The 26,347-nt window shown below is 40.3% G+C and overlaps 2 protein-coding genes across 3 annotated transcripts; one reads left to right on the top strand and one right to left on the bottom strand.

Moving 5' to 3' along the window:
- Window positions 1-4,338: 4,338 nt before the first annotated feature.
- Window positions 4,339-7,383, bottom strand: LOC111227499 (interferon-induced protein with tetratricopeptide repeats 2-like). Its single transcript, XM_022753020.1, has 3 exons — window positions 7,380-7,383; window positions 6,458-6,476; window positions 4,339-5,641 (listed from the first exon to the last, which is right to left on the bottom strand). Exons 1-3 carry the CDS (start codon window positions 7,381-7,383, stop codon window positions 4,339-4,341), a joined length of 1,326 nt encoding a protein of 441 aa, XP_022608741.1.
- Window positions 7,384-9,797: 2,414 nt separating this feature from the next.
- On the top strand, window positions 9,798-24,988 carry pomgnt1 (protein O-linked mannose N-acetylglucosaminyltransferase 1 (beta 1,2-)). Of its 2 annotated transcripts, none has more exons than XM_022753093.1 (22): window positions 9,798-9,901; window positions 10,052-10,302; window positions 12,165-12,267; window positions 12,993-13,108; window positions 15,083-15,148; window positions 15,617-15,730; window positions 15,855-15,972; window positions 16,195-16,293; window positions 16,444-16,565; window positions 17,292-17,362; window positions 17,909-17,984; window positions 19,114-19,197; window positions 19,318-19,359; window positions 19,522-19,580; window positions 20,595-20,667; window positions 21,226-21,354; window positions 21,798-21,923; window positions 22,284-22,348; window positions 22,456-22,500; window positions 22,597-22,732; window positions 23,018-23,127; window positions 23,944-24,988. In XM_022753093.1, exons 2-22 carry the CDS (start codon window positions 10,183-10,185, stop codon window positions 24,023-24,025), a joined length of 1,956 nt encoding a protein of 651 aa, XP_022608814.1. In that variant the 5' UTR covers window positions 9,798-9,901; window positions 10,052-10,182; the 3' UTR covers window positions 24,026-24,988. The 2 variants fall into 2 exon arrangements, with proteins under 2 accessions (XP_022608814.1, XP_022608813.1); XM_022753092.1 differs by having other exon boundaries at window positions 16,438-16,565.
- The last annotated feature ends 1,359 nt before the right edge of the window (window positions 24,989-26,347 follow it).

Genomic DNA, 26,347 nt, shown 5'->3' with positions numbered 1-26,347 from the left:
GAGCAGTCTAGAGTGAAGTGTCACTCTACCAGGAGTGTCTCAATGTCATGGGCAGCCCTGAAGGGAGTGCCCCTAGAGGCCATATGTGCTGCCGCTAGAGTGTTCAGCCACTCAGAATCCTCGTGAGAAGGTTTGGTAGGAACTCGTTCCCTGATGACATTGGAGGATATACCCTCTCTCGGGTCACCTGGGGTCACAGTTGACTTTATTGATATTAAATACTCAACCTGCGCATCGGCGAGACAGAAGATCCAATGTTTGAAGCATCGCCTCTGGCGGTCATCCAGGATTCATAGAACCATAGTTATATTTGTAACTCTCGATATATAAAACCTCTGTCTGGAATCAACTGTTGTTTTATTGTTTGTCCTAAAGTGTGAAGTAAAGTAGTGATACCAAGTGGATAAAATAAAACAACCTAACTCGGTCATTTGTCCGTGTCTTCCGGCCAATGTGACCATTTTCTGATCAGCCACCTCAATGTTTATGAAAAAGAAAACCCACCGAGCACCAAACACGTCAGTGATCCCAGCACCCATATACACAGAGAGGAGGCTGTGAGGGACCAGGTTTCACTTTAGATCAAATGTGCATCAGCTGGGAGAGGAATGTGGAAGAACATGAACTGAATGACATTTATTAAGATATGTCTGAAACTATCTGGATGTTTCTGTGTTTAAGTATGTTATGGTACTGATTCTGTTACTGGGTCTGTTCATTGCTGCAACACAGATGGCTGCAACAATAAAACTTTCCCTTGTAAGTAGACAAAGAAATGTCAGAGAAAGAAAACATCAGTACATCATGAACACAGCGAAGAACAATAAGAAAATCAAAGACTTTCTGTTGTCACTTGTCACTGTCTCATTAAGTTTCTTGAGTCTCTCATTCAATTTCAGTCCATGTTCCAGACAGAAAAAAAATGGCCTGCAGTGTTTCAACTGCTCTGATTCTCATGATCCTCAAAGTGATGTCTGTAACAACACAGTGGAGTGTGTGGGTGCAGAGGACCGCTGCATTAATCGAACTGGTGAGCTGCACATTGATCACACACTGGCTCACAAAACATTCTACTAATTCCTTCAAGCGTTATTTCCTCTTTCTGAGATTATTTAAAATTTTAGTACAAAACTGAAGTCTAACAGAGAAATGATTTTGTCCTCCATCGTGACAATTGGGAAGCAAAATGTTCCTTATCGTGGCTGTATGTCTGCAAATGTTTGTGGACTTCTTCCTCAAGTGAAAAGCATATCCGCTTTGATTGATGGTGTTTACTTCATCGATGCTCCAACCAGCTTCTGTAATTCAGCCTGGACCGTCACAGTGTTTTCCCTCTGCTGCTGGGTCTCACTGCTCTCCTGGTTACTTCCTGTTAGAACAAAGATCACAGTGTTTTACAACTGAGAGGTAAAATAAAAACAAACAAGTAAAAAAAAAATGTTACTCAGGGAAGGACCTTTACATGTACATAATTTGCGTGTTGTAGCAAAAGTTGTTGTATAACGTGTGAGACGGCTGCATCTGGCATCTCCTCACTTGTCCCTTTCACACAAATGAAAAAAAACCTCCTCTGTGACTATAATGATACAAATATGTTTCATCACATGTGGCTAAAGTAGCTCAGGTCTATACAATATTGTTACTTGATAAGTGAGTAAAAATGCTTTGGAGGTGAGAGCAGTTGTCCAAATAAAGTTAAAATATAATAATATAGTTTGTGTGTCTGTTTGTGGCCTCTGACCTCTTCTTTTCAACACAGGGTTTCAGTTGTCATGCGGTTTCATACAGGGGCTAGTGTCCCTCCACTAAATGATGCACTGCAATGAGAGATGGTGCAGTTTGACCACTCACAACTGACACCAGAGTGTTTTTTTCTACATTTACTTCCTCCTTCCTTTATTTATTTAATATCTAAATAAAACAAAACATGGCAGAGCGTTTAGATAACACCACCTGAGGAACAGTTCTCTGGCTGGGTGAAGTAAGCCTGATCGAAAATGGAACATTACATTTCTCCTCATGGCTGATGGCTGCAACAAACAAAATGTGACTTGCAAGTAAAGGGAGGAGGGACTGTGTAAACTGTGTAATGATACTCCCTGGAGAAGTCACAGTCCTGTCTATAACAAGCCAGTGCAGAGTCCTGGTGTAGTGGCATTGATGGAAACTCTCACAGAGTAGTGTCATGTTTCGTTTCCTCTGAGTCCTCAGTCTTTTATCTGAACCCTTGTACTCCATGTTGATGAAATGTCTCACAAAATGTGTCACTTTCACTTTCAAGTGTTACAACTTACTGTTTCTGAGTTATTACCTGTTCACCCTGTTGTACAGCCATTTTATCTGACTAACCAGTCTGGAGGAAGTGTTGTCAGTTCAGCATCAAACTTCATTCCTTCACTCACCATCAACTGTCTCCAGAGGTGGAAAGCAATATTAATGTCAACTCTTGACTCCCTGTTATTACTTCCTGTGTTATTTTGAAACTGCTTTCTTTCTTCTTCCTTATTACTTATGCATCCATTTTAGTTTGTACTTCCTGTCCTTTTGTTTTCTGTTTGACTTGTTTTCCATTTGTAATCACCTCAGTATATTTACCTGCCATCAGATTTTTTTGCTTGTTTTGAACGTTCTCTGGTTTTGACCCTTGGTTGTAACCTTTGTGTTTCTTTGTTGAATAAAGAATGAACTGTACAAGCTCTGTCTTCCAGTCTGCATTTCCTCTTTGCTTGTACTGTTATCAGTGCATAATTCAGGCTGGGAGTTTGACTCCATCCCAGGCCTCCCTGTTCTCTCAAACCACCAGATGGCTAATTTTGTAGGCAAACCATACCTGCTGATGTAACTGGTACCATACAAGCTATACGTTTGACCACTAGGTTCATCGATAGAAAAGTTGCCAAGAATAAAAAATACAAAAGTTTTACATCAAATATTGATATTGGAGACTGCCCAGCTGTAATAAACGAGCCCATAGTCATCTGTGCAGCAGGTTATTATGACCCATAGTTATGTTTTGTTGCTCGGTGACATCTAGTGGTCGTAGTAATTATGACAGGAGCAAAGGGAAAAGTGCGGTGACGTAGTATAAAGAGAGACAAAGTCCATGTCAGGAGGAGGTTGTGGTGGTGATGGATGAATATGACACAGGAGAGCGGTGTTCGATTCCTATGTGGAAGTAGCAGTTTTGTAACCATGACACCACGTATTGTCTAACGTTGAGTAAGTCCTTAATTGAACCCAAATTGAACCCAAACCTCCAATCTTTTCCAAAACCTAACAAAGCCAATCAAATTATTGTAGTAACCATGGCGACAAAGGCAGGTAAGCCACTCTCAATACAGTCGGCATGTTTATTATTGTAACCATGACAACCAAGGTGCGGTATGCCTACCACCGTAGGGTTGTGTTTCAGGAGACACTCCTATAGGTCGTATTAGAGGTTTTAAAAAAACAGCCTGTATGGTTCAGGTTGTGATATTGTTTAAAACTTGTTGCAGACAGTTATTTATTTACACATCCAGCAGCAACAGAGAACCATTATCATTCAATTAAAGTGAGTTTGTTTCCACTTGGTGGATATAATGAGGCTCTTAAACTGCTAAAAGCTTCAATATTTTCACGAGTCTGATGAAAACAACACTATGAGAGCGATGAGACTAAACCAAAAATTGTGCAACAGAAAATAAAAACAATGATGCTAAAAAGGGAACTGCTGAGTTGGGTGATAAATTCTCTGTGGATTCGTCACCATGCGCTGCCCCTTTTGCATACAAGCAGTCAGTGATCCACTGTATGCAAATTGGTTATAGATAAATAGTAGCAACAGTCATCAAGTCCAAGTTCAAAACAAACACATTCTATATACAATAATAACAATTTATTAACAGTTTAACAGTCAAATCTCTAATGTAAAAAGGGGGAAAAAACACAGACATTTAATCAGATTTCAGCCTAAATTTTGCTAAATTCTGATTGGTTCACAATGATATGTGACATCACCTTTTTTCAGCAGATCACATAGTAAAATCTAATTTAGTAAACATATTTAAGGGGTGTCCTTATCTGAATTGAGGGTCTTCAGATAGATATTAAAGCATGTGAGGCAAAGCTGGGATGATTTAGGTCTACAGTCTATAGATATAGATATAGACTGACACAAAATTGTGAAATCTCATCATTGTGAAACCGAAAACAATATACATGTCAGAGTAAAGAGTAATGAGTTTGTACAGATTTTTTCAGGCCATTAAAATCTACATTATTCTGGATTCAGATCCAGTCTTGTTACAAGCACTCAGCTGCACACTACACTAAATGTTCCCTCTTTATAATTGGCTCTTAGAGTTGCAGATTAGCCAGAAACTCCTCAATTTCTCCACACATCCGGTTTCTGTTTCTGTCTCTAATCCTCCTCAGAATGCTAATGCTGTTCTCACGAAGGAAAGATTGTTGCGGTATCGCTGCTGCCTTCATGTGGTACTTTATCGACTCGTGCATCCTCTTGTGAATGAAATGTAAATGTTTTGCATAGTAGTTGTAAAGCATCTGAGCCCCTCCAGGATCCAGATCACTTTGAAGCAGCTCCTCATATATCTGGTCAGCTTCTTGGCTGTGGTTTGACCGTACATATATGCTTGCAAGATATATTTTTCTTTTAAGTGAAGAGTCAGGGTAGAGAGAAATCACTTCCTTATGTAGGCTGATTGCTCTGTCGATCATGCTGTTCTCCAGGGGACCGTCACTGTCTGAGAAGATTCTTTTTTCGTAGCAGATTGCTGCACGCCTCTTCAGGTAACGTTCGTCTGGATGTCTTTCAAGAGCTTCCTCTGCCAAATCAATAGCCTCATTGTTGGATAAATAGACTCTGTACAGCCTTAGTAATGGTTCAATACCACTGTAGCTGCTAACTGGCTTTCTCAAAACCCTTATGGCCAGCTCACGAGCTTCACCTTCAATTTGTTCTCCTTTTTTAGCACGAGCCTCAAGGTAAAGAGCAGCAAGGTACAAGTTCTCTGGGTCGTGTTCCTTGGCGATTTTCATTTTCTCCAAGATGTCATCCCTCAGGTTGCTGTGGTTAAAGGGATTTATTAATGCTAACACATGGCTGGTCTGCCACTCCACCATGTCTGGCTGCATCCTGATGGCTCTCTGGAAGTAATCTGCAGCAAGCAGCTTTTTGTCTGCGCCAAACTTCATCAGAGTCCAGGCTTTTTCAGCGTAGATCTCTGGATGGATCTCGTCCTGCGATGGAGATGGGTATTCTTTCATTAGCTCCTCAACCTTTGACAAACAAGCCTGACTCTCTGCTTGTTCTCCCTGATGGAAGTGCAACCAAGCCTTGTTCCCATAGTTCACCACCAACCAGGGACCCTCATCTGAGACGGTGTTTCTTATCTGCCGGAAGGCCTCTGCAGCCCTGCTGAAGAGACTCCTGGCCTTATCGATGGAACCCAGCTGGTAGTGAATGTACCCCTCCAGGTTGTAAGTGTGACCCAGCCAACTGTTTCCCTCCTCCGTGCCAATGTCCTCCAGGTTGTCCCTGAGACGGAGAAGTGTGTACCCAGTGGGCTTCAGATCCCAGGTGAAGTGGCATTGCAGGGCCTCCAGTTTGGCCTCCAGTGTTGTTTCAGTCTGAGCAACACTGATGACAACAAAAATTAGGTATATTACATCACATATATACTAGTCAAGTCAATTTATTTTGTATTGCACCAATTGTAGAAAGAAATACAGTATAACATAGTAAAGTTGATGCAAGACCATCCATCAGAGAGGTTAAAAGTGAACAACTGAAACTAAAAGGGAGGGAGGAAGAAAATATAAATAAGAATGAATTAAGGAGGAAAATAAAACAATGCAAGATGAGGAATGAATAAGGAAACCAATGAGGAAAATAAGGAATTGAGGAAAGGGGGCAGAAGAAATAAATAGAAGAGAATTAGGTAACAAATGTAAAACAAGGGCTAAAGGGTAGGACAGAAGGAAGAAAGAGATTAAGTAACAATAAATAGATGAAAAAGAAGGAAGAAATAAGGAATTAATGAAAAAAGGGATGTATACGAGAGGAGAAAGGAAGATATCATGGAGGAAAATGAGAGACAACTGCAGAAACGGAACTGAATAGAATGAATACAGGAAGTAAAGAAGTAAAGAAAGGAAAGAAGAAGCAAAGAAATGGTACTCCAGAAACAAGAGAAAACAGGAAAGGAGGAAGGAACATAGGGAGCTAGAAAAAAAAACAAGGAAGGAAAGAAGAGAATTAAAAGGAACACGGAGATAACTGAAGAAAGGGGACTAAAGGTGGGAAAAGAATGAAAAGGTAAAGAAGAAAGAAAGAAGTGGTGGAGGAAGAAACTACAAAACAAAGGAAGAAATGGCATTAAGGAAATAAAGCAAGAGGAGAACAGAGTAAAGACTTAAAATCCATGATATTTAACATATTAATGTTATTTATTACAGATATGATGAAGCAGCAACTCACCTCATCGTCCACCCGGTCTCAGTAGTTTTCTAAATGTAAATCTCTGTTTTCTGCTCTTTATGTAAGCTGCTGCTTTGGGCGCAGCATCATAAAATCATTAATGTTCAACTTTTATGCTGTTGTAAACAATGTAATGTTAAGCACTGGATTTGAACTTTCGTTTCCCCTTAATAGAAACCTACAGACAGTTGGTTTAGTGAATTTACAGAAATAATGGATACATTTCTCTTTTTTTAAATTGTTATTACTGTCAAATAAACTGTTTTTATAACATTTAAAAGCAAAATAAACGGTTGTGCCTTGGTGTGTTATTCTAGTCTTAATGCATCTGAATGTGATAATCTGAGCTTTCTTCTGTCATACCAAGCCATTGCAACGCAAAAGGCAAAAGTCAAAAGGCTGAAGTCCAAGTGCAGTCATTACTCATGCTACACATTGAAGTCAAAGCTGAACTGCACGCATTCTTCAATTCTGTCGAATAGAAAATCATTAGATTCATGACTCAGGTCTGGCTCGAGCACAAGTCACATGACTCGAGCCACACCTCTGACAAAAGACATTCTCAGTGTTTTGTTTAGAGATGGTGTGATGTGCTGTAAAGTCAAGTTATCGAGGATTCTTGGGCGCGCTGAAGTTAAGGGCATGCATCCATTACCAGATGGGTCTAAAAGGCATGGTCCCTGGGGCCAAGTGGTTAGTGATAGGGAGATTCTTATTATGGATGGTTAAGGAATCAATGAAAAAAGTGTGATGGAACCTAGGATTGAAGCTTGGCCAATGAGAACAGAGGTATCATCAATACATGTTGCTGTGCATGATGCCAACTCAATTCTACCTGAATGGTGCCCTGTGGTTAGTCTTTATTCAGTTCTCCATATGCCCAGAAAACAACTCACACCCATGTTTGGTCATATCTCAGGCACACAGAGGATGTGTGGGCATTCTATTGGTTACTTAAACATAACAAGCAAGCCTGATTTACACATGCCCATATTGCTGGTTACATAAAAGAGAGTTGTTTGTTACTGACCATCCCAGGTCTTCTGTTATCAGTTTTGTCTCCAGCCCTGTCACCAAAGAGATACAGCCGCCTGAGCGTCTCCGCCTGTAAGATTTAGTGACAGCCTGACCTAAGGGCCTCAAGTAAACTCTATACTCTATACTGATCATCTATGCGTGCATCACTGGAAAATTCCTTTACAGTAAGGGGGCCCCTATAAGCTAGATCCTCTATTTGTTGTTAACAGTTCTGAGCACATAAGGTTTGGACTCAAAAAGCAGGACTCAGAGAAAGAGCAGTTGAAAATAGAAGGCATATTAGGTATCTGACAGGACTAAGTCCTCTGCTCAGAAAGCCCTCACTTGACCCTGCACGAGTGGAGAACTATCCACCTGTCTCACTACTTCCATTCTGTGTATCAAACAGGTCTCAGAATTCCTCTCATGGAATGACTTCCTTAATCCAAATAAGTGTTAAGAGCGACCACTCCACTGAAATGACTCTGTCGTCTCTGGCTGGACCCTTCAGCAACCTTTGATACAGTGAACCACTGCTCAGGCAAGGACATGGCAACGACAAACGCCCTCATCCCATCCCTTCCCCGCAGGATTGCCCTAAGGATTGGTACTGGGACCCCTTCTCTTTGCAATATACACCACCTCCTGGAGTCCAATTATCCACTTGCATGGCTTGTAATATCACTGCTATGCAGACAACACTCAACTACATATATCTGTCATTCCCACCTGACGACCCCGCGGTTTCTGCACAGATCTTGACTTGTCACTCTGACACATTCACATAAATGAAGGAACGCCACCTTTGGTCATCCTGGACAATCAGTCTGTCCATCACAATATCAATATTAAAATCACCTCTTGAACTTTTACCCCAACCAATGTCGCAACAAAACATGGATGTCATGATTAATGAACCAGCTATCCTCTGACCATGTTGCATTTGTCGCTTGGTTGTGCCGCTTTGCTCCATACAACATAAGAAAAATCAGGCCTTACCAGGCTTAGTATGCCACCCATCTTGTGCCTTGACTACTTCAGTGTCCTGCTAGTAGGCCTTCCTTCATGCACAGTGACACCGTAACAGATGGTCCAGGATGCTGCAGCCCATCTCATCTTTGCCTAAAAGGGCACATGTCACTACGCTACTCATCGACTTCCACTGGTAACCCATGAATGCCCAAATCAAATTCAAGTCACTAAAATGCTTACCTTTAGAGTGACTTTTGGGTCTGCACCCATCTACTTGAACTCAATCATAAAATCTTATGCTCCTTCTCACCCACTGCATTCCTCCAAGAAATGTCGCATGATATTGCCATCCCTGTGTCCCTGATTTTTCTTGTGTTCTCTTGTGTCTTTTGTTGTAAATGTAAATGTAATGTTTCAAAATAGTAAGACAAGTAGGCATGTCCTCCTACTCCTGATGTTAGTCCTAGTCCTGTAATATTAAATATCTAAAGTGAGTTGAGTAAGGATACAGAGTTCTATCATATATAAATAAATATGTGTGTACAATGTAGTAATAAGTAATAACCACTTCAAGGGCATTTGTGATTTATATGTTATTAATGATATAATGTTTAATGTTATAATATTAATTAATTATATAATTATATAATACTGATGCAGCAATGCAAAGGAAAATTTCCCTTTAGTTTGATCTACTTTATACTGTTTGGTAGTTCAGTCCAGTGACTCCCAACCTAGAGGTGAGGCCCTTCCAAAGGGTCACAAGATAAATCTGAAGGGTCGTGAGATTGTTAACGAAAGAGTAAAGAAGAAAATACATAATTCTGCTGCACAAATTTGCATTCATTTTTATGACTTTCCCTTCATCTTTACCATATTTGTGAATTATTGGATAATTTTACCTTTTTCAGCTGTCACCACATTTTTAATTAAACTATCTGATGGGAATTCAGTGTTTGCAACTGCTTGTCTGCAGCTTGCAACAACTAGACACTTTTAATGACTTAATGTTTGATAATGTGTTTTGTTTTATGATGTTATTATATAGTTTTTTTTAAATCTTAAACTGAAAATTAATAAGTAACTTCATCTGTCAAATAAACTTAATGAAGTAAAAAGTACTCTGAAATGTATGAGTAGCAAATTGTAGGCTACATGAGAAACACAAACTGGGCTTATCTCGAAGAATGAACAGTGTCTGAGGTAGTTTATTGATTATGCTCTAGAGGGCAGTAATGAGTGTAACAGTCTTAATGCTGCTGAAAATCACAGAAGAAGAAGAAAACGCACACAAGCTAGCGTAGTGACGTCGTTTCCTCTGCGACAGAAACACCGTGCATGTAGCATGTAGCAGCAGTTTCAAGCTACTTTATTGGCTTTTGCTGCTCGCTGCCAGATTGAAATAATAATGCCAGGATCGTGGATGACTCTGTGAGTAGTAATATTAATATCTGAACAGAAAAGGGACGTCTGGAGGGTGTCAAACTCCAACAGCTATGTCCCCGCTGGTGTAAAAATAGTCGGCTAGCTAGTTATCGTTAGCTAAACTTGGTGATTAGCTGCTTCATTTGTGGTTTTCAGGTGACTATGTGACCCCCAGTCGTGTCTCGGTGGTGTGTCGTTGTGTGGAGCAGTGCATGTTCCTGCCGCAGGGTGTGGAGGAGGGCAGGCGGAGGGTCTGAGCTGTGTATTGGCGGCTGTCGGTGTCCGGGATGGAGACCTGGACCCCTAACCCCCGAGCCAAGCCCTTCATCCCACGTCAACAAAGGAGCTTGTACCTCACCTGGAAATACAAACTAACCAACAAGAGGACGATTCGTCGGTTCTGCCAGGTTAGTGAAAACAAACAGTCACGCATGTATCCCGTTGTAGTGACCTACAGTGTTGTCTAATACCAATTACACATATACATATACTCAAAGGTGGAAATTATTCCTGCAAAGTTTGCTAGTAATAATGGAACAGATGCTCTTATTAGCAATTATATATCATGTGTATTTAAAGGTTCTGTAAACAATAATACAGCAGCAAACAACTATTCTCTGCATAAAAATATAGAGGAGTAACGGCGTCCTGAGCGGACCAAGAAGTCGCACCCCCCCTGTGTGTGTTGTAATCCGAGTTTCTCTGGTCTTTGGTAGCTTGTCTGGTAGTGCATGCATGTCAGTGCACTTACGTGTGTGCCTATTAGTTGATCCCAGTCCCTCCTGTTAAACCGCTGGTCCTCCCCACATTATAAACACACAGGGATCATCCACAGGTGTGATGGCTCAGTGCAGTATGCAGTGTTCAGGTGGGAGCGACCTTCCACAATTTCCTCCACTGAAGAAGAAACCACATTTTTGTCTTAGAAGGCCTCAGACAAAGAAGAGATCAGCACAGGTGGACTAAACATAGGAACGTTCAAATCCTGGTCAACCGGAGGACAGTCAAAACATCCATTAAGTTTTTATCGACTGCATTTGTGTCCTTACCGGCTCTGTCAGTGTCATTCCTGTGACCCCACTCCCAGTGGATCAGTCCAAGACTGAATTTCTTTCCCAGTCCGACCGTGTAGCCAATACTGGTCTGGCTTTACCAAGATGGAGAGACCTACGTGCTGCTAAAGGGTCCAGCTTGACTCAGAACTGGCTTTTTCTTCCTCTCAATGTTTCTGTAACTTGATGGCTACATAATGTTACATGTCTGTTTGCATTAGTGATGGCCACAGTAGATATGACAAAGTTAGTTGACTTGCTGTTACCCATTTTATAAATGGCCGAACGTAAGCCGGAGTTGTGGCCAACAAAGCTTTTGTTTTGATCTGAGATGCTGGTGGACTAGTGTGATATCTAGTGGCAGTGACAATCAGTTACAGAACCTTTAAAGTTTGTCTTAATCTAAATAGTAGACCCGTTGACTGACTATATTACCCTTTTAATAAAAACCAATTCAACTGCGGACTGAATAGAAGTAATTTCAGCAAGGGAGTTTTGGCTAAACAAGATAGAAAAATGTGCCTGTACAAATAAAAAAAGGGTGAATGATTTAGCCAAATTAAATCCATAACCTCCACATATAAACCAACCAACCAACAAATAATGGATCATTCTTCGGTTTAGTTCATTTGGTTCAGTCTAGCAGACCTAACCATCTTACTTTTTAGCCAAGAACACTGTGTACTGGAGTTTTGTTTGTTTCTCTTTACCGTAACCTGAACCTAACCATGTCCCTCACCCCAATCAGTCGTCCTCTCAGATGCATAACCTCACCCCAGCCTTACCCTATAAACCCAACCAGTTATCACAGCTACTATAACTTAACCTAGACCCTAATCTCAACCATGGAGGAGGGGCTGACTGGAAACATCATTGTAATGTGAGGGAAGCACTGCTTGAAGGGGGAACAAACTTCCAACATGACACTGGGTTTAGTTAGGAGCATTGTGTGGTGTTCCCCACTGTCCTGAATGTTTGTTCAGAAGCTGCACGTGAAGCACACATGCAGAGGTATATTTTTTGCACATCATCCTGCACAGCAATGGTTTGATATGTTATCAGCTTTCACCATAGATTACTTGTGGCAATAGTTGGTAGACTGAAACACTACTAACATTGACATTAGCTTTAAAACCCACATGTTAACTAGAACTTGAACTAGAACTAGAAATGAAATAAGATCTGATTTCAAACTGAACACTGTTTTCTTTTCACAGGCTGGTGCTGTGCTCTTTCTGCTGATAACTGTCATAGTCAACATTAAACTCATCTTGGACACGAGAAGAGTTGCTAATGAAGATGCAGCAGCCCAAGAATATGGTTAGAAACATGTTTGGTACTCATTTTGTTTACTTCTTCCAGACAAGCACGTCCACTGCATGTGGATGCAGGCTATAAAATAAAATTGAATTGAGTAAGTGTTACAAAAAGTGGTGTTTTCTATTTTTGGTTAGCTTTATAAATTCAAACTTCAACCCCCTTAATAGCCAAATATTTGATGAGGGTTACATAGAGCTTTGATAGCAGACACTAGAGGCTGGTTAAAAAAAAAAAAAAAAAAAAAAAAAAAAAAGAAGCAAATAAAACATTTTTTGCCGCCAGATTAAGTATCAGTTGGTTCTTACTCCATATTGTAGCTTCCTGATGGTTACACAGAGTGAAGTAGTTGAAACCGTGACTCCTGAAATGTCTTGAGATGCATGATTTCCCTAAACTCTGCTGGACATATTTGATATCTTTGGAAAGTTAAAGGTGTGTTTTCTAGAAGTTCAGTGAGTTTGAACAATGATTGGTCTTGATATGACAAAATGATGATAGACCTGTGGGTGGATCTGTCAGATGAAAATAGTTTTAACAAAGTATAAATCTCAACCTTTTCTCTGGCCTGTTGGGGCTGATTACAGAGGTTTTTTTTTCGCTTTTTGGATTGTTCATTAACAGCAAATACGTTTTGTTTAGCTATTCAACACACTGTTGTGAAAATGTATTCCACCTGAGCCTGGCTTTATCTTGGATGACCTAACTCTGGTCTTATGCTTATTCAGAGGATGCCGTACCCAACATGGAGACACCACGCAGGCCGGCTAATGGACGCAAGGTCCTGGACATTGAGGTGTACTCCAGCCGCTCCAAGGTCTACGTGGCAGTGGATGGAACCACCGTGAGTTTAACTGATTATTTTCGAAATATTTTTCCTTTGTTATAATAGTAAGAATAACCTTTCTGAGGTCTGGGAACACAGCACCGTCATTATAAAGAAGCAATAAACAATTTTTAAATTGAACAAGAGGCAGGAGGTCTTTTGGAATAATATGGGTGGCTAACCAGGTGATACCAATGCTCACCCTGTGTCATTTTTTTTTCTTGGTGTTCTTAGTGTGATTGTTTTTATTATTATTATTGTTACCTCTTCTGTTTATGTCTTTCTGGGTGATGTTACTTTTATTTTGTTTGGAAAAGAAATAAAAAGCCAATTAAAATAAAACAAAAAAAAAACAAGCAGTCAGATGTCCTGCACTGATACATGGACACTCTTCCTTTTCCTGCACATGTAGCTGCAGGCTGAGTTTCAAGTTTCACTTTGTCATTTCAAAAGTAGAATACAGGACCAGCGTATGACACTGATGAAAGGTCAGATGAACATAAACCATACAGACAGACACAAAAAAAAGTTTGAGTTTGTTCAAATTCAGTACATTGAGCAAAATGAAAAGAAACAAGATGCACAAAGACATACACACCAATTTATACACATACATTACGCTTATTTTTTAAAAATTTGTCCCAAGGGGGCAATTTAATGGTCACATAGAGTAGACATTAAAAACACACATATACACAACGAAGAACACACAACCAGTGCAACAGTGCAAAGAAAAAACAACAAAACAAAACCTGTAAAATTATAATAAGAATGACAGTAACAATAACATGTGACAATGACATCACTAGTGCAAATAAATAACTGTACAATTGTGATAAAATTTTGGCTGTATGACAGATAGTCCTAGTGCAATAAAAAATACTGTGTTACTGTGGTATCATGAGGTGCTGATGTGAAGAAGTGATCACCGCTGACACGTCTTTACTTGCAATCAAAAAGAAGTTTATTTACAAGAAAGAAACAGTGTCAAAAATGCCGAATCCTGGAGCATCTCTGCCGATGTGAGATCTCTCCTCTAACGTTTCACAAATCCCTCTATTTATCTGTCTTATCTCACCTTTGGAATGTGCACTTCTTCCAATAAGAAGAAGCCTCCACCCAAAGGTAAATAAGATCTGGTCTACAGCCTCTGGTCTTTAGCCTTTGGCTTTTTTAGGCCCACATAAAACCCCCACTCTCTTATACCGTATTTACCAAAAAAACAATGGGGAAACAATTTTACCTCCTAAGGCACATTCCTTAAACTCAACTTACAATGAGTGGTTCAAGGTAACCTTCGACAAGGCCTTAGTTGACAACCTCCTTGAACTTTAGAATAAAACATACATAAAAGAAGAACATACAACAATTTAGTATGTTGAAATAGAAGGAAATTAAGTGGATAATACACTACATTACTTATCTACAGTATAGGTGCATATTTGAATATGGAGTGTGTGTGCAACAGAGGTGATCAGTGCATGTCTCAAGTCTGAGTATGTGAGTGTGAGTGAGTGTGTGTGTGTGTATGGGGGGGGCGGGGATGACACACACGAAGGTCACCCTTCTCCTCCCCTCCTGTGCAAAGTATGCAATAAAAAAAATGATGTAATGTAACTAGGTGTGTATGTGCTTGTGTGTTTTTGCACCACATGAAGTGTGTTTAGTGATGTCACTGTGTTCCCAGATCTCTGCAATTATATTGTTATTATGACTGATAGAAGATGGACAGAATTTTGAAAACACAGTTTGCCCTCTAACCCAGCGTCCATTGCCAAAAGGAGCATTTTTACTCACTTCTTGGTGGAGTTATGCAGTTTTCCCAGTGCTTCCAGTCTTTATGCTAATCTAGGCTGAACATGTCCCATGGAGCTGATATCCATCTTCTCGCCTGCCTCTGGAAACGCCGGGAAATGAGGGGATCCACCCAAAAATGTCAGACTGTCCCTTTAGCTCCATAAAGCCGGTCTTTATTTTGCTCGTCCTCTGCAGGTTTTGGAGGATGACATGCGGGAGCAAGGCAGAGGCATCCATGTGATCGTTCTCAACCAGGCAACTGTAAGAATCTTTTTTTTTTTTTTTTTTTTCCCATGTTAAATGTCAACAAATGACCTTTTTCTTCCTGTTCAGTTTCACTGGTTTCATTTGAGACAACAACCTTTTTGTTAATGAAGATAATCAACGCTTCTTTCACCATTTCTTCTGCTTTTTGGACGCGATATCCAACAAATGTCGCAGCAGACGGATTCCTCTTTTTAACTCACTTTGGTCTTATGGCTTTACTGATGTTTTCTGTTACAATTGTTAAAACGATTTAATCTGTGTTTTCTATATTATATATATTTGGATTGTATTACTTTTTAAAAAAAAATTCTTTCAATGAATTTTGTTTTAAAAGGTGCTGCATAAACATTTTTATTATTATCATATTGTATTATTTAATCTTTCAAAAATAAAGAAAAAAAAAACCACATAACTGTCTTTTGATGAGATGAATCAGTCAGTGTCTGTCACTGTGTGTCTCAGGGTCATGTCATGGCCAAGAGGATATTTGACACCTACTCTCCCCATGAGGACGAAGCCATGATCCTCTTCCTCAACATGGTGACCCGGGGCCGAGTCCTAATCTTTACCATCAAGGTGAGTCGCTGCTTCTGTCCCGCTGTTTGATTCAGGTATCAAGTGTTTGATGTGAACGTTCAGGCACACACAGATGTGACGAAGAATTGAATGAGTGGAGAACCGTGTGTTTTCCGTCCTGCAGGATGAGGGAACGTTCCACCTCAAAGACGCTGCCAAGAACCTGCTGAAGAGTCTCGGCAGCCAGGCGTCCCTCAACCTCAGCTGGAGGGACATGTGGACGCTTGTGGTGAAGAAAGGAGGTAGAGGAGTTCGTTTTCACTTTCATGGAGATGTCCAACTCCTCCCATTCAGTGGAGCTGGGAGGGCTCCTAATTGATTGGTATCATTCATTCATCTCAACATAGAATCATTATGTTTCATTTTTTTTATTTTTAATTTCATTTAATCAGCCCATTAAACTTGCTTCATGATATCACCTGTCTAGACCTGCTGGCTGAGTATTTGTATGTTTGTGTGTCCAGGTCAAGTGTACGGAGAGAAGCACTCCAAGTCTCCAGCTCTGTCCACGTGGGGAGACCCGGTATTGCTGAAGACCGAGGTGCAGCTGACCGCCTCCGAAGGTGAGACGCAGGTCGACCATGTGTAAAATATGTTGAGCTGACCATGTTGCAGAACTCCTCGATGGACAAAGCTAAAACCAAAAAGAGAGATCCAGGTTGTAAAATGGTGGAATAGTACTTTTTACGTGACCCTCCATCCTGCAGAGGCAGAGTGCCACTGGGCCGACACCGAACTGAACCGGAGGAGGAAGCTCTTCTGCAGCAAAGTGGAAGGATACGGCAGCATCTGCAGCTGCAAGGACCCGGCACCCATAGAGTTCAATCCTGACCCGGTAAGATGCACAACGAGACTGTTTTCACTGTCGGACTGTTTGTTTGATTCAGCTGCATGTTGTGGGGGCAGACGGGAAAGCCTGATTAAAGGGAGACTGATCACACGTTTGCATGTGCATGACAAAGAGTTGAGGATAAGCTGAGCTGTAACAGGAAAGGAAGACATTCCTATCACTGTCTTATCACAGTGATAGGAAGTTAATACCAAAGGAAAAATCACAGGAGTTTTTCACATTTTAATGGTTTTAAGGATCATTTGATTTTAAAACATTTAAAAATTATATTAGTATTTTATTTTAATTTTTATAAGTACATCTTTTTCACAAATTGTGGCCAACTGTTTTGCAAATAATTTGACAGCCCACTTACCACCAATGAGCCCAGGTTCACAGGTTGGGAACCACTGGCCTAAATAATTTTAGTTTCCTCAGATGAATCCACACACACTTTTGCTTTAAGCTGTGCTCTTTAACAGTAGATTCTGTCCCCTCATTGTGCTGGAAGTGCAAAATACACACACAAAACGCATGAACTTAATAAGTCGTGGCTCTAAAATAAGCTCAGGTTATAGAGGAGAAGTCTGTTTACCTGCAGCATGTATACTTGGATTAACCACAGTGCATTTCTGTTGTCTTGTGTCACCCGATTTCTCCAAGAGATTTAGTTTCTTATGTTCATGTACACACATTCAGTTTTCACTCACGTTATTTTCTTTCTCCTCCCAGCTCCCCAACAATAACGTCTTCAGTGTCCCGGTGGCTGTGATCGCAGGGAACAGACCCAACTATCTCTACCGGTACGATCTGAAAACTACTGTGATCGGGAGGGTTTTCAGACTGTTTTTGTCCTTTGTCTTTGAAAGGAAACAGAAATAGCTTCGAAAAGTCAGCTACTTAATGAGATCTATTTTTCTACCACACACTGTAAGTAGAGATCACGCCTTTTGATTTCTACTTGTCATCTATAAAAAATATTTGTACGTATTTGTTGGTATTTCATAGATAAACTGCATCTCAGCCATAAGCAAATAAAGATAAATGAGACCCACGGTCCGTAAATATTCCTGTTAATAAATGACCTGCTGCTCTGCACGACGTATAGACAAAGTGAGAGCTGCAATAAGCTGCTGCTGTCGGAGCCTGATTAAGAAAGATGGTGGTCCCTTCCTTAGAAATACATTTGTAGATATTAATGTAAAGGAAAATAACCATTTCCCTGTCCGTCCTCATTAAATGAGAACAAATGACAGAGTCACACAGCGACATGGAGCTGAGAAGTAAACGACTGTCATTCCTCTTGTGTATCTCAAACGAATTTACAAGCAGTTGTCGTGTGTTTTCAGAATGCTGAGGTCGCTTCTGTCGGCTCACGGCGTCAACCCGCAGATGATCACGGTCTTCATCGATGGATACTATGAGGTACGAGTTTTATCTCCGCTTTGACTGAGTTTCATCAAAAGAGTATGAGATGTTGTTTCTCACAGAACCAGGAAAGAAGAGACAAAACCTAAAAGCTTCTCAAATGTATTTGGGAATGTGGTTTCAAAAATAACTAAAAAACCATTTTTATCAACTTATTTTCAGTATTTTCAGAAATGTTATGACATATTAATATCAAGTTAACTGGAGACAATATATTAAATATTGATACATTTGAGATTTTTTATTTATTTTGTTAAATGAAAAAAATGATCTCCCACACACGGTTTCAGGACCTGTTTCAATGTTTAACACAGTAATGACAAGGGCAGAACTATTAATCAAGATATTATCCAAATTACAATATGGCATAAGTGAAATATCCAAATAACAGGAAGCTGCAATTTTAAGATAATGGTAAAATATGTCACAACCGTGGTTCCCAACATTTTCCAACTCATGGCTCACTCGAAAATCTCACAAATGTTGGAAACAAACAGAAATATGATATGGTCTGACCAGCAATAACATAAAAGCTGCTATTATTGGTTCATCACAGGGAGAGGCCAATAAGAAAAAACAATGAAAATTTTGTTTTAAACATTGAAAACATTATTTTATTTTATATGTGTCATTATCAGAGAGTCTGACGAAAAGACAAACTAGAAACCCTCTTGTCAACATATTGATCTTCTGAATGATTCTTAGTACTCATGAGTCGGAGACCACACCCATCTTTGACCTCGGCCTTCATTTTGACTTCCTAAGACCACCTCTGTGATAGTTCCCTCCATACACACACACACACACACACACACACATACAAGCCACAGTGTTGGTAAAAAAACAGCAATGAATGTATCCTACTAACAAGAGTGGTTTGAAGTGTCTTCTTCCTCTGAGCCGTTGAGCTCCACTGTTTCCACAAACTATTAAAACGCATCAGTGGGACACACTGTTGGCCATATTTTATCTGTACTGCTTGATGACTAACGAGAGACGAGATAAATTTAATCTTAATCTTGTGAGGTGTCAAAGTACATTAAAACTTGCATCCGTCCTGCTCCCGTGTATCGATAAACCACCTCTCCCATCATACATGTTGTTTTCATGTGTGTTTCTGACTCAGGAGCCGATGGATGTTGTTGAGCTGTTTGGGCTGAAGGGAGTTCAACACACACCCATCAGCATCAAGAACGCCAGAGTGTCCCAGGTAAACAGCAGCTAGCACCTAACTTAACATGTTAACACCAAATCCATGTCAGTGGAGCCATGACAGTTTTTATTAGTTCTTGTTTCTAAATAAACAGTTTGTCTCTGCCCTCTGTCGCAGCACTACAAAGCCAGTCTGACTGCAACCTTCAATCTTCACCCAGTGAGTTCACTCAGGCGTTTTTAATTTTACCGCTTAGTTAAAAACAACAGCGTTTAGACTTTATTTATTGTAGTATTTGCTGGTTTATTGATTATAATCCGTTATCATGAGCTGCACTGCATAAAGACTTCACTGAAGTCTGTTACTCTTCATTTTTATCAGGACTCCAATTTTGCCATCGTCCTGGAGGAAGACCTGGATATCTCCATTGACTTCTTCAGGTATGTTCTCCAGTTTGCACAACCAATAACGATCAGTAATTTTAAATTACTCCGTAAATGTTTTTGATAATTGATTGTTTCAGTCATTTTTGTGGGCTCAAACTTCTCACATGTGAGGATTCGCTGCTTTTCTTTCTCATACTTGAGAGTAGTTGAATGAGCCGTTTAATACACTGTCAGCAGAGAGGACCCATAAATCCTCCCTGCTGCCAGAGTGACCACTAGGTGGCAGTGGAGCCACAGTGTTGGAAACCCCAGACTTCTTCTCCTGGACGGATTTGTCTTTGAAGCGAGTGTTTGCTGCAGTAAAAAACTGCAGCTCTCCTCCTGTGGTGACTGACCTGTTTGAAGCGTTGACTTCAAACAGCTCCGAGACGCTCTGAGCCGCCAGCTCGCTCAGTTTTAATGCCTCTATGAAACCGACACAGTCAAGGCTCGTTTTTATTTAATGTTTACTACTATAATTTATAAGATTTTCGGGGGAGTGAGTCCTTATTGAGTCATGATTTTGAATTTCTGACTGTAAAAATAATGAAATAGTTTTATTTTTGAGGTCCAATATAAAATAAACTTTGATTTCTTTAATTTTCTTTTGTCAGAATAAGTAGATTTCCTCAGCTTCAGCATCTTAAGTTTAACAAAATCAATAAAAGCTAATATACTGACTTAACACTGAACCTGCAGGGTTGAGGTAACCTTCACTTCCTAAACACTGATCTGTTGTATTGATCCAAGCAGAGGAAACCTAGTTTTGCTGAAAGGAAATGTTAATGCTGCAGCAAAGTGAAACCAGAAAAATGGAGGCCGTGTAGCAGCACATTAATGCCCATTGTTTTTGAATGACAGGTTCAGCGATCACTTATGTCTGTAATGTCCAGTGTCTCTCTCTTTGGTTATGTAGGTATATAAATGTAAGATCTTAACTTTTCTGTGATTTGGGTTTTTAGAAAAAATGTCACTTTGCCAGCTGTCAATTTAAACGCCTTAAAAACAGTTTTTTTTTTTTTTTTGCAGTTTTCTGAGTCAGACCATCCACCTGTTGGACGAGGACGACAGCCTGTACTGTATCTCTGCCTGGAACGACCAGGTGAGCGCAGACCGCCTCGCCTGTTCACACTTTATCTCTCCCTGTCCACTGTTTCCATCTTGTCCTTCCTCTTCTCTTCTTCATGCATGTAGCTGAATTCAGACAGGTTTTCATTACCTGAGCATTTGTAGAAATTTTGTTTCATCTACCTGTAAATTGATTAATAAGAAAGTCACAGTGACGGTTTTACAGGAGTGGAAGCAGCAGTGCTTCTGATTAGGGTGAGAAATTGCTGTTGTGTTACAGTCAAGGGTCTTTTCCTGCGTAGAGTTGCGTAACGGATGTCTCAGTGTCAGAACTGTTCCTTCAACAATACAACAAGTGATGAGGCGATCAGTTTTCTTTTAGCCTGCAGGTGTAACTTAACATCGTCCTGTGTTCCTAAACTTAGAACATCTGAACAAGTCGTCCACCGTTGGTTTTCTCTCCTTGACTCTTTTTTTTCCCCTACATCATTTTCTACCCACTGAGTGACCCACAGGAAGACAAGACTTGATGCTTCCAGAAAAGCTGTGTATGTCATTAACAGCTGTTGTTGTTGTTGTTGTTGTTGTACAGGGCTATGAACACACAGCGGAGGACCCGGCCCTGCTCTACAGAGTGGAGAGTATGCCCGGTCTGGGCTGGGTGCTGAAGAAGAGCCTCTACAAGGATGAACTGGAGCCAAAATGGCCGACGCCTGAGAAGGTGCAGGATGGATGTTTTCCTACTCTGTATATTTTACATCCTTGGGATGTAGAATTCATATTTTTGACAGACTTATTCAACAAGACAGTCGGTAACGACCTCACAAGACCAGACTCATCAGTCAGTCTTAAGTTGGTTAAATATTAGTCAAGTTGACCACAGCCAAATTCACAGTTCGCAAAAAAAAAGCCCTGAACAGTCCTTGATACAATGAGAAGACCCTTGACATATTGATCAGCCATTATAAATAACCCATGCTGTTCAATGAGTTGGTTTCAGTTCATTTCCCTGATAGTTACACCAAGGCACCTCTCCAGTGTTTCGTTATCTGTTTGCAAACGAAACAACTTTGGAAGTTGATATTCCATGACTGGTTAAAACCAACTGCACGATTCATGAAAAGTGTGTGAGGTGGCGTTGAACTGTGTGTCTGCGTGTTGCAGCTGTGGGACTGGGACATGTGGATGCGAATGCCGGAGCAGAGGAAAGGCAGAGAGTGCATCATCCCCGATGTGTCCCGCTCCTACCACTTCGGCATCATCGGCCTCAACATGAATGGATATTTCCATGTAAGAGGTTAAGTCTCAGTAATTCAGCAAATGTTAGTTAAAAACTGTTCAGCATCAAAATCGTCACACCTCATCATCAAGTCACCTCTACCTAACCTTAATCTTGTAAAACCTTTTTGCAAATTCACTAATTATACAGTAATCTCAATTTAAATTTCAAGGCCTGCAGGAGGCAAAATGTTGAATTGTAATGTGTTTTTTTTTTTTTTATTTTTAGGTGAAATATTTTCTGAAGATATTTGCTTTTCTCAGCTGAAGTGACACTGACATGATGTCTTATCAGATTTTATTCATTTCTGATGTGCTTAACATTAATTTGCCTGATCTTATCACTCCACCTTCGTCTGCTCTTTCATATAGGAGGTGTATTTCAAGAAGCACAAGTTCAACACTGTTCCCAATGTGCAGCTGAAGAATGTCGATAGGTATGTACACCGAGAAACTAACGACACAAGCTCTTGAGTTGTAGCTGAAAAGTTCTTGGCGACAGTGACGGAGACAGTCCTGATGTTCTTGTCCTTGTTGCTCACAGCTTGAAGAAAGATGCTTATGAAGTGGAAATCCAGAACCTGTTGAAGTGAGTGAGATTTTACTGGCATCGAGCCTGTAGATGCTGAAAAACTACAAACATGGTGGGAATGGTCGGTGTAATGTTTTGTGTGTGTGATTTCAGGGAGGCGGAGGTGCTGGATCACTCTAAGAATCCATGTGAGGACTCGTTCCTGCCGGACTCTGAGGGGAAGATCTACGTCATGTTTATTAAGATGGAAACGGAGACGGACACATCCACCTGGACCGAGCTCGCCAAGGTACACAAAGCTAACGCCCATAAAGGTCCTGGACGAGTGAATTCAAACCCAAAGAGCAAAAACTATTTTATTCTTCAGTCACTTGTGTTTTTTGAATCTTACTGTCAATGATAATCTAATTCCATGTTGTCAGTGATGTCTCTTCATCTTGTCTTCTTCACTTTGATAAAGGGGAAATAATTTAAATATATCCAAACATGTTTTTGGCTGATGAAACTAACCGAAATCTTCCAGAAGGAACAGGATCATTCAGATCATTCTTTCCTCTGTGTGTCTCCTGGTCAGTGCCTCCATGTTTGGGACCTGGATGTGCGAGGGTACCACCACGGCCTGTGGCGGCTCTTCAGAAAGAGGAACCATGTGCTGGTGGTTGCCGTGCCGATCTCTCCGTACTCGTAAGTAAATCTTAAATTAGGGACGGGCGATGTCGATACCTGATTATAATCAAGGTGGCGTGTTAGTTATATAGAATAAAAAGCAAGCGTTGGGGCTGACATGATATCCAGACAAAACGACAAAGTGGCAGAGTTGTGTTTACAAGCGATGGAGGGAACTTTTCCCTGACTGCTATATAAATTCCTTTTTTCGCTACATTAAGGGAATAAGTTTCAGCTTTCCTCTTCTTCTTACATCCTCTTACGTGGTTTATTTCTCTGTGCAACACTTTGCTTGTATCATGATGAGTGAACAAATTTTATTTCGAACATGAAAAATAAAAACTTAACAAGAATAACAGAAGGAGTAGGAAGACGTATTAACTTATATCTACAAATTATAAACAACTATCCCAATTTTACATGCAACCCAAACAACCCAAATATTCACCTGCTGTCAAAAAAGTAATTGAAACCTAAACTGTTTACACAACTCCTCCTCATCCATGTAGCTCTTAAAAATAATTATCTTGCATACGGAAATCCTGGTTTGGCACTTAGCAGCTGTTGTCCTCTGTCTATAAGTGTCTTGGCAGCTAACGTTGCTCTTCTTAGCAGAGCAAAAAACCATGTCTGAGATCTGTTTTTATTCACAAAATCGTTGAGGGGGATCAATAAGAACACAAAGTATTGATACTTACCCAATCATACCCATAACAAAACCAATCCCCAACAGCAAACACATCAAATATGTCACTATCTTTTTCCTTTCTTCTCCTTCACCACTACCTGTCCACTGTCTGCCTCTGCCCTCCTGTCTCTCCGTCTCTTTGTCAGTGTGAAGAAACCAGCCAGTGTCACTCCCATTCACTTAGAGCCTCCGCCCAAAGAAGAGGGAGCACCGGTGGAACAGATGTAGACACGCACGCACACTCGCACACACAGGCCTTAACACTTCTCCTTTCTCCACCAAACCACTAATAATCCAGTCTGGGACCCACAACTACAAAACTGGCTTTTTTTTCTTAGATGTTGAACTTGTGTACGAGAGGATACCTGGGAAATGGAGTCCTGTTTTTTTTTGTTTGTTTTTTTTTACAAACAAAAGAGGGATTTACACTACAGACTGCACTACTAAACCCATCCTGTGGGCTGAGGAGGAACGGTGGCGATGCTGCTTGAACCAGTTTTGGTTAAACGTGACAACAAACCCCAATCACTGCATGACTGTCAGCAGCTGTTCTTATCTTTTTCCATGACAACACAGTCTGTTTAGGTTTTGTTCAAGCTGTAATGGTACAAATGAGACAAACACACACTTAACAGTTACTCTTATAGTTTGTGTTTCTTAAACTACTGAGTGCTTTGTCCATCTTGTACATATGTTTTAAGTTATCTCTATTTATTTTACACCTGTCAGTCAAAATGAGTTCAGTGGCTTGTTTGCTTTTGTTTTTTAAATCCACTTTTATGGAGATCAGTGCGTTTTTTAAGAGCCTAACGTTTACAGATAATGAAATAATGATGTATATACATGCATATATATTTTTTGATGAAAAATTTAAAGGGTCAACATATTTTTCAGCATTAGATATTGAGTTTGAGTGAAAGAGTTGATAACAGCCATGTGGGTTTTTACTATTATTGACTGCCTGGGTCAGTTGCCTCGGATCAGGCCTCATGAGGGAAAACTCGGTGGTGGCTGGGAGACAGAAATGTTAGAAAACAGTCACAGCTTTAACAACATACGCTGGAGTTGGAAACATAAATCCAGTAATTCATTATGTCTACTCTGATTGGATGATAATGACACTTTAAAGCCCCATATTTTCCTCTTCTCCGGCGTTTTTGAAGTGTTGATCCTTAAGAAGATATATTTGTGGTTTTAAGAACCAAAAACCATCTCGGTGTAGTTTTACATCTCCTCTCTCAGGCTTCTCTCTGGAGCTCTAGTAACAACAGGTCAGTGAGCCAATCAGAAGAGAGGAGGCTCTGCGTCTCTCTTCTGATTGGCTGACTGTTTTCTGAGTGATCCAATAAAAAATATAGCAGATTTCAGGTAAATACTCAGAGAAACCAAATCCTGCAAGGTTGGATTGTGGGTCCAGGTGGGCGGGGCTTGGGGCATGGCTGAGAGCCGTGACTGCTTTGTTGTGACATCATAAAGTTCCAGAAGTCCTGACGGCTGGTTTTAAGGCTCAGTGTCTGAATACAGGCTGTGTGCATTTCTCTGTGGACTGAGGCTTTGATACTTTCATAGTATTAATATAGAACCTAGACCTGATCTATAATCAAACAACACATGGACATCTACCTTTAGACTATATGGACCTTTTAAAGTGTTGGACATTCGTTAGGGCTGGATGTTGAACTTCAGCACTGAATATCAAAATCAATGAATCTCTGTGTCATATCAAAACAACACTAGAACTCAGCTTTGCATTTACACTACCACAGAAATTAACTTTGTACTTTAAATATTATTAACCAAACCGTAATTGCACTTTGCTGCCTAGTTACCTTATTTTTCTTTTAGAAAAGCTGAACATAGGCTACATGTTTCTAGATGCAACATATGTGTTAAATCTGTGGGTTGTTTTTCTTTCCCCTGTGAGCGTTGTACATTTTGGTTTCTCTCAACCACCACAGAAGCTGGAGGCTCTGACACATAGCGATGTCAGCCACGTTATAGATTACTGTCAGGGAACTGTCGGAGTTTCACAAAAGAGACAGGTGGATATTTAAAAGGGTTCTCATGTATTTTAGGACTGAAAACAGAAGTAGTGTTAACTAATCTTTGTTACGGCTAACGATGTGAGAGGGTTTTAGTTCTGTTATTTGCCTTATTCTTTTGTCATGGCCTTCATCTGCGCTGCAGATGCTGGGATATCACCCGTCAATCTGATTCTCCAACATGAGGCTTTTAAACAGTTAAAATCTGGATACTGAAGCCAGTTTTTCTCATTATTAAAACTAAACATCTTATTTTTCAGATGTTACATCTAAATGAATATTTCGGAAAGATAATTGAACATATTGAATTGGTATGACGGAGTATTAGGGCCACATTGAGAGGGAAAAAAAATGAAACTTTGAGAATAAAGTTTTGCAAGAAAAAAGTCATAAAGTTGTCATTTTAGGTTGCGTGTTTTAGAGGGGAAACATCAGAAGCTGTAAAGAGAGGAATGTGGAGCTTCCTGTGAAGTTCTACTTTAGCAGAGGTTTCACAAATAAGGAGATA

Source organism: Seriola dumerili, unplaced genomic scaffold (assembly GCF_002260705.1).
Source record: "Seriola dumerili isolate Sdu_G_001 unplaced genomic scaffold, Sdu_1.0 BDQW01000189.1, whole genome shotgun sequence".
NCBI classification, from domain to species: Eukaryota; Metazoa; Chordata; class Actinopteri; order Carangiformes; family Carangidae; genus Seriola; species Seriola dumerili.
The sequence above is the reverse complement of the archived record's forward strand: the minus strand, read 5'-3'. Positions and strand labels throughout refer to the sequence as shown.

Bases quoted from the DNA above. Each gene is read 5' to 3' on its own strand.
- pomgnt1 (XM_022753092.1), top strand. From the start codon at position 10,183: ATGGAGACCTGGACCCCTAACCCCCGAGCCAAGCCCTTCATCCCACGT. The intron at 16,566-17,291 runs GTAAGATGCACA...TTCTCCTCCCAG, and splicing joins TAGAGTTCAATCCTGACCCG to CTCCCCAACAATAACGTCTT. The intron at 21,924-22,283 runs GTAAGAGGTTAA...TCTTTCATATAG, and splicing joins ACATGAATGGATATTTCCAT to GAGGTGTATTTCAAGAAGCA.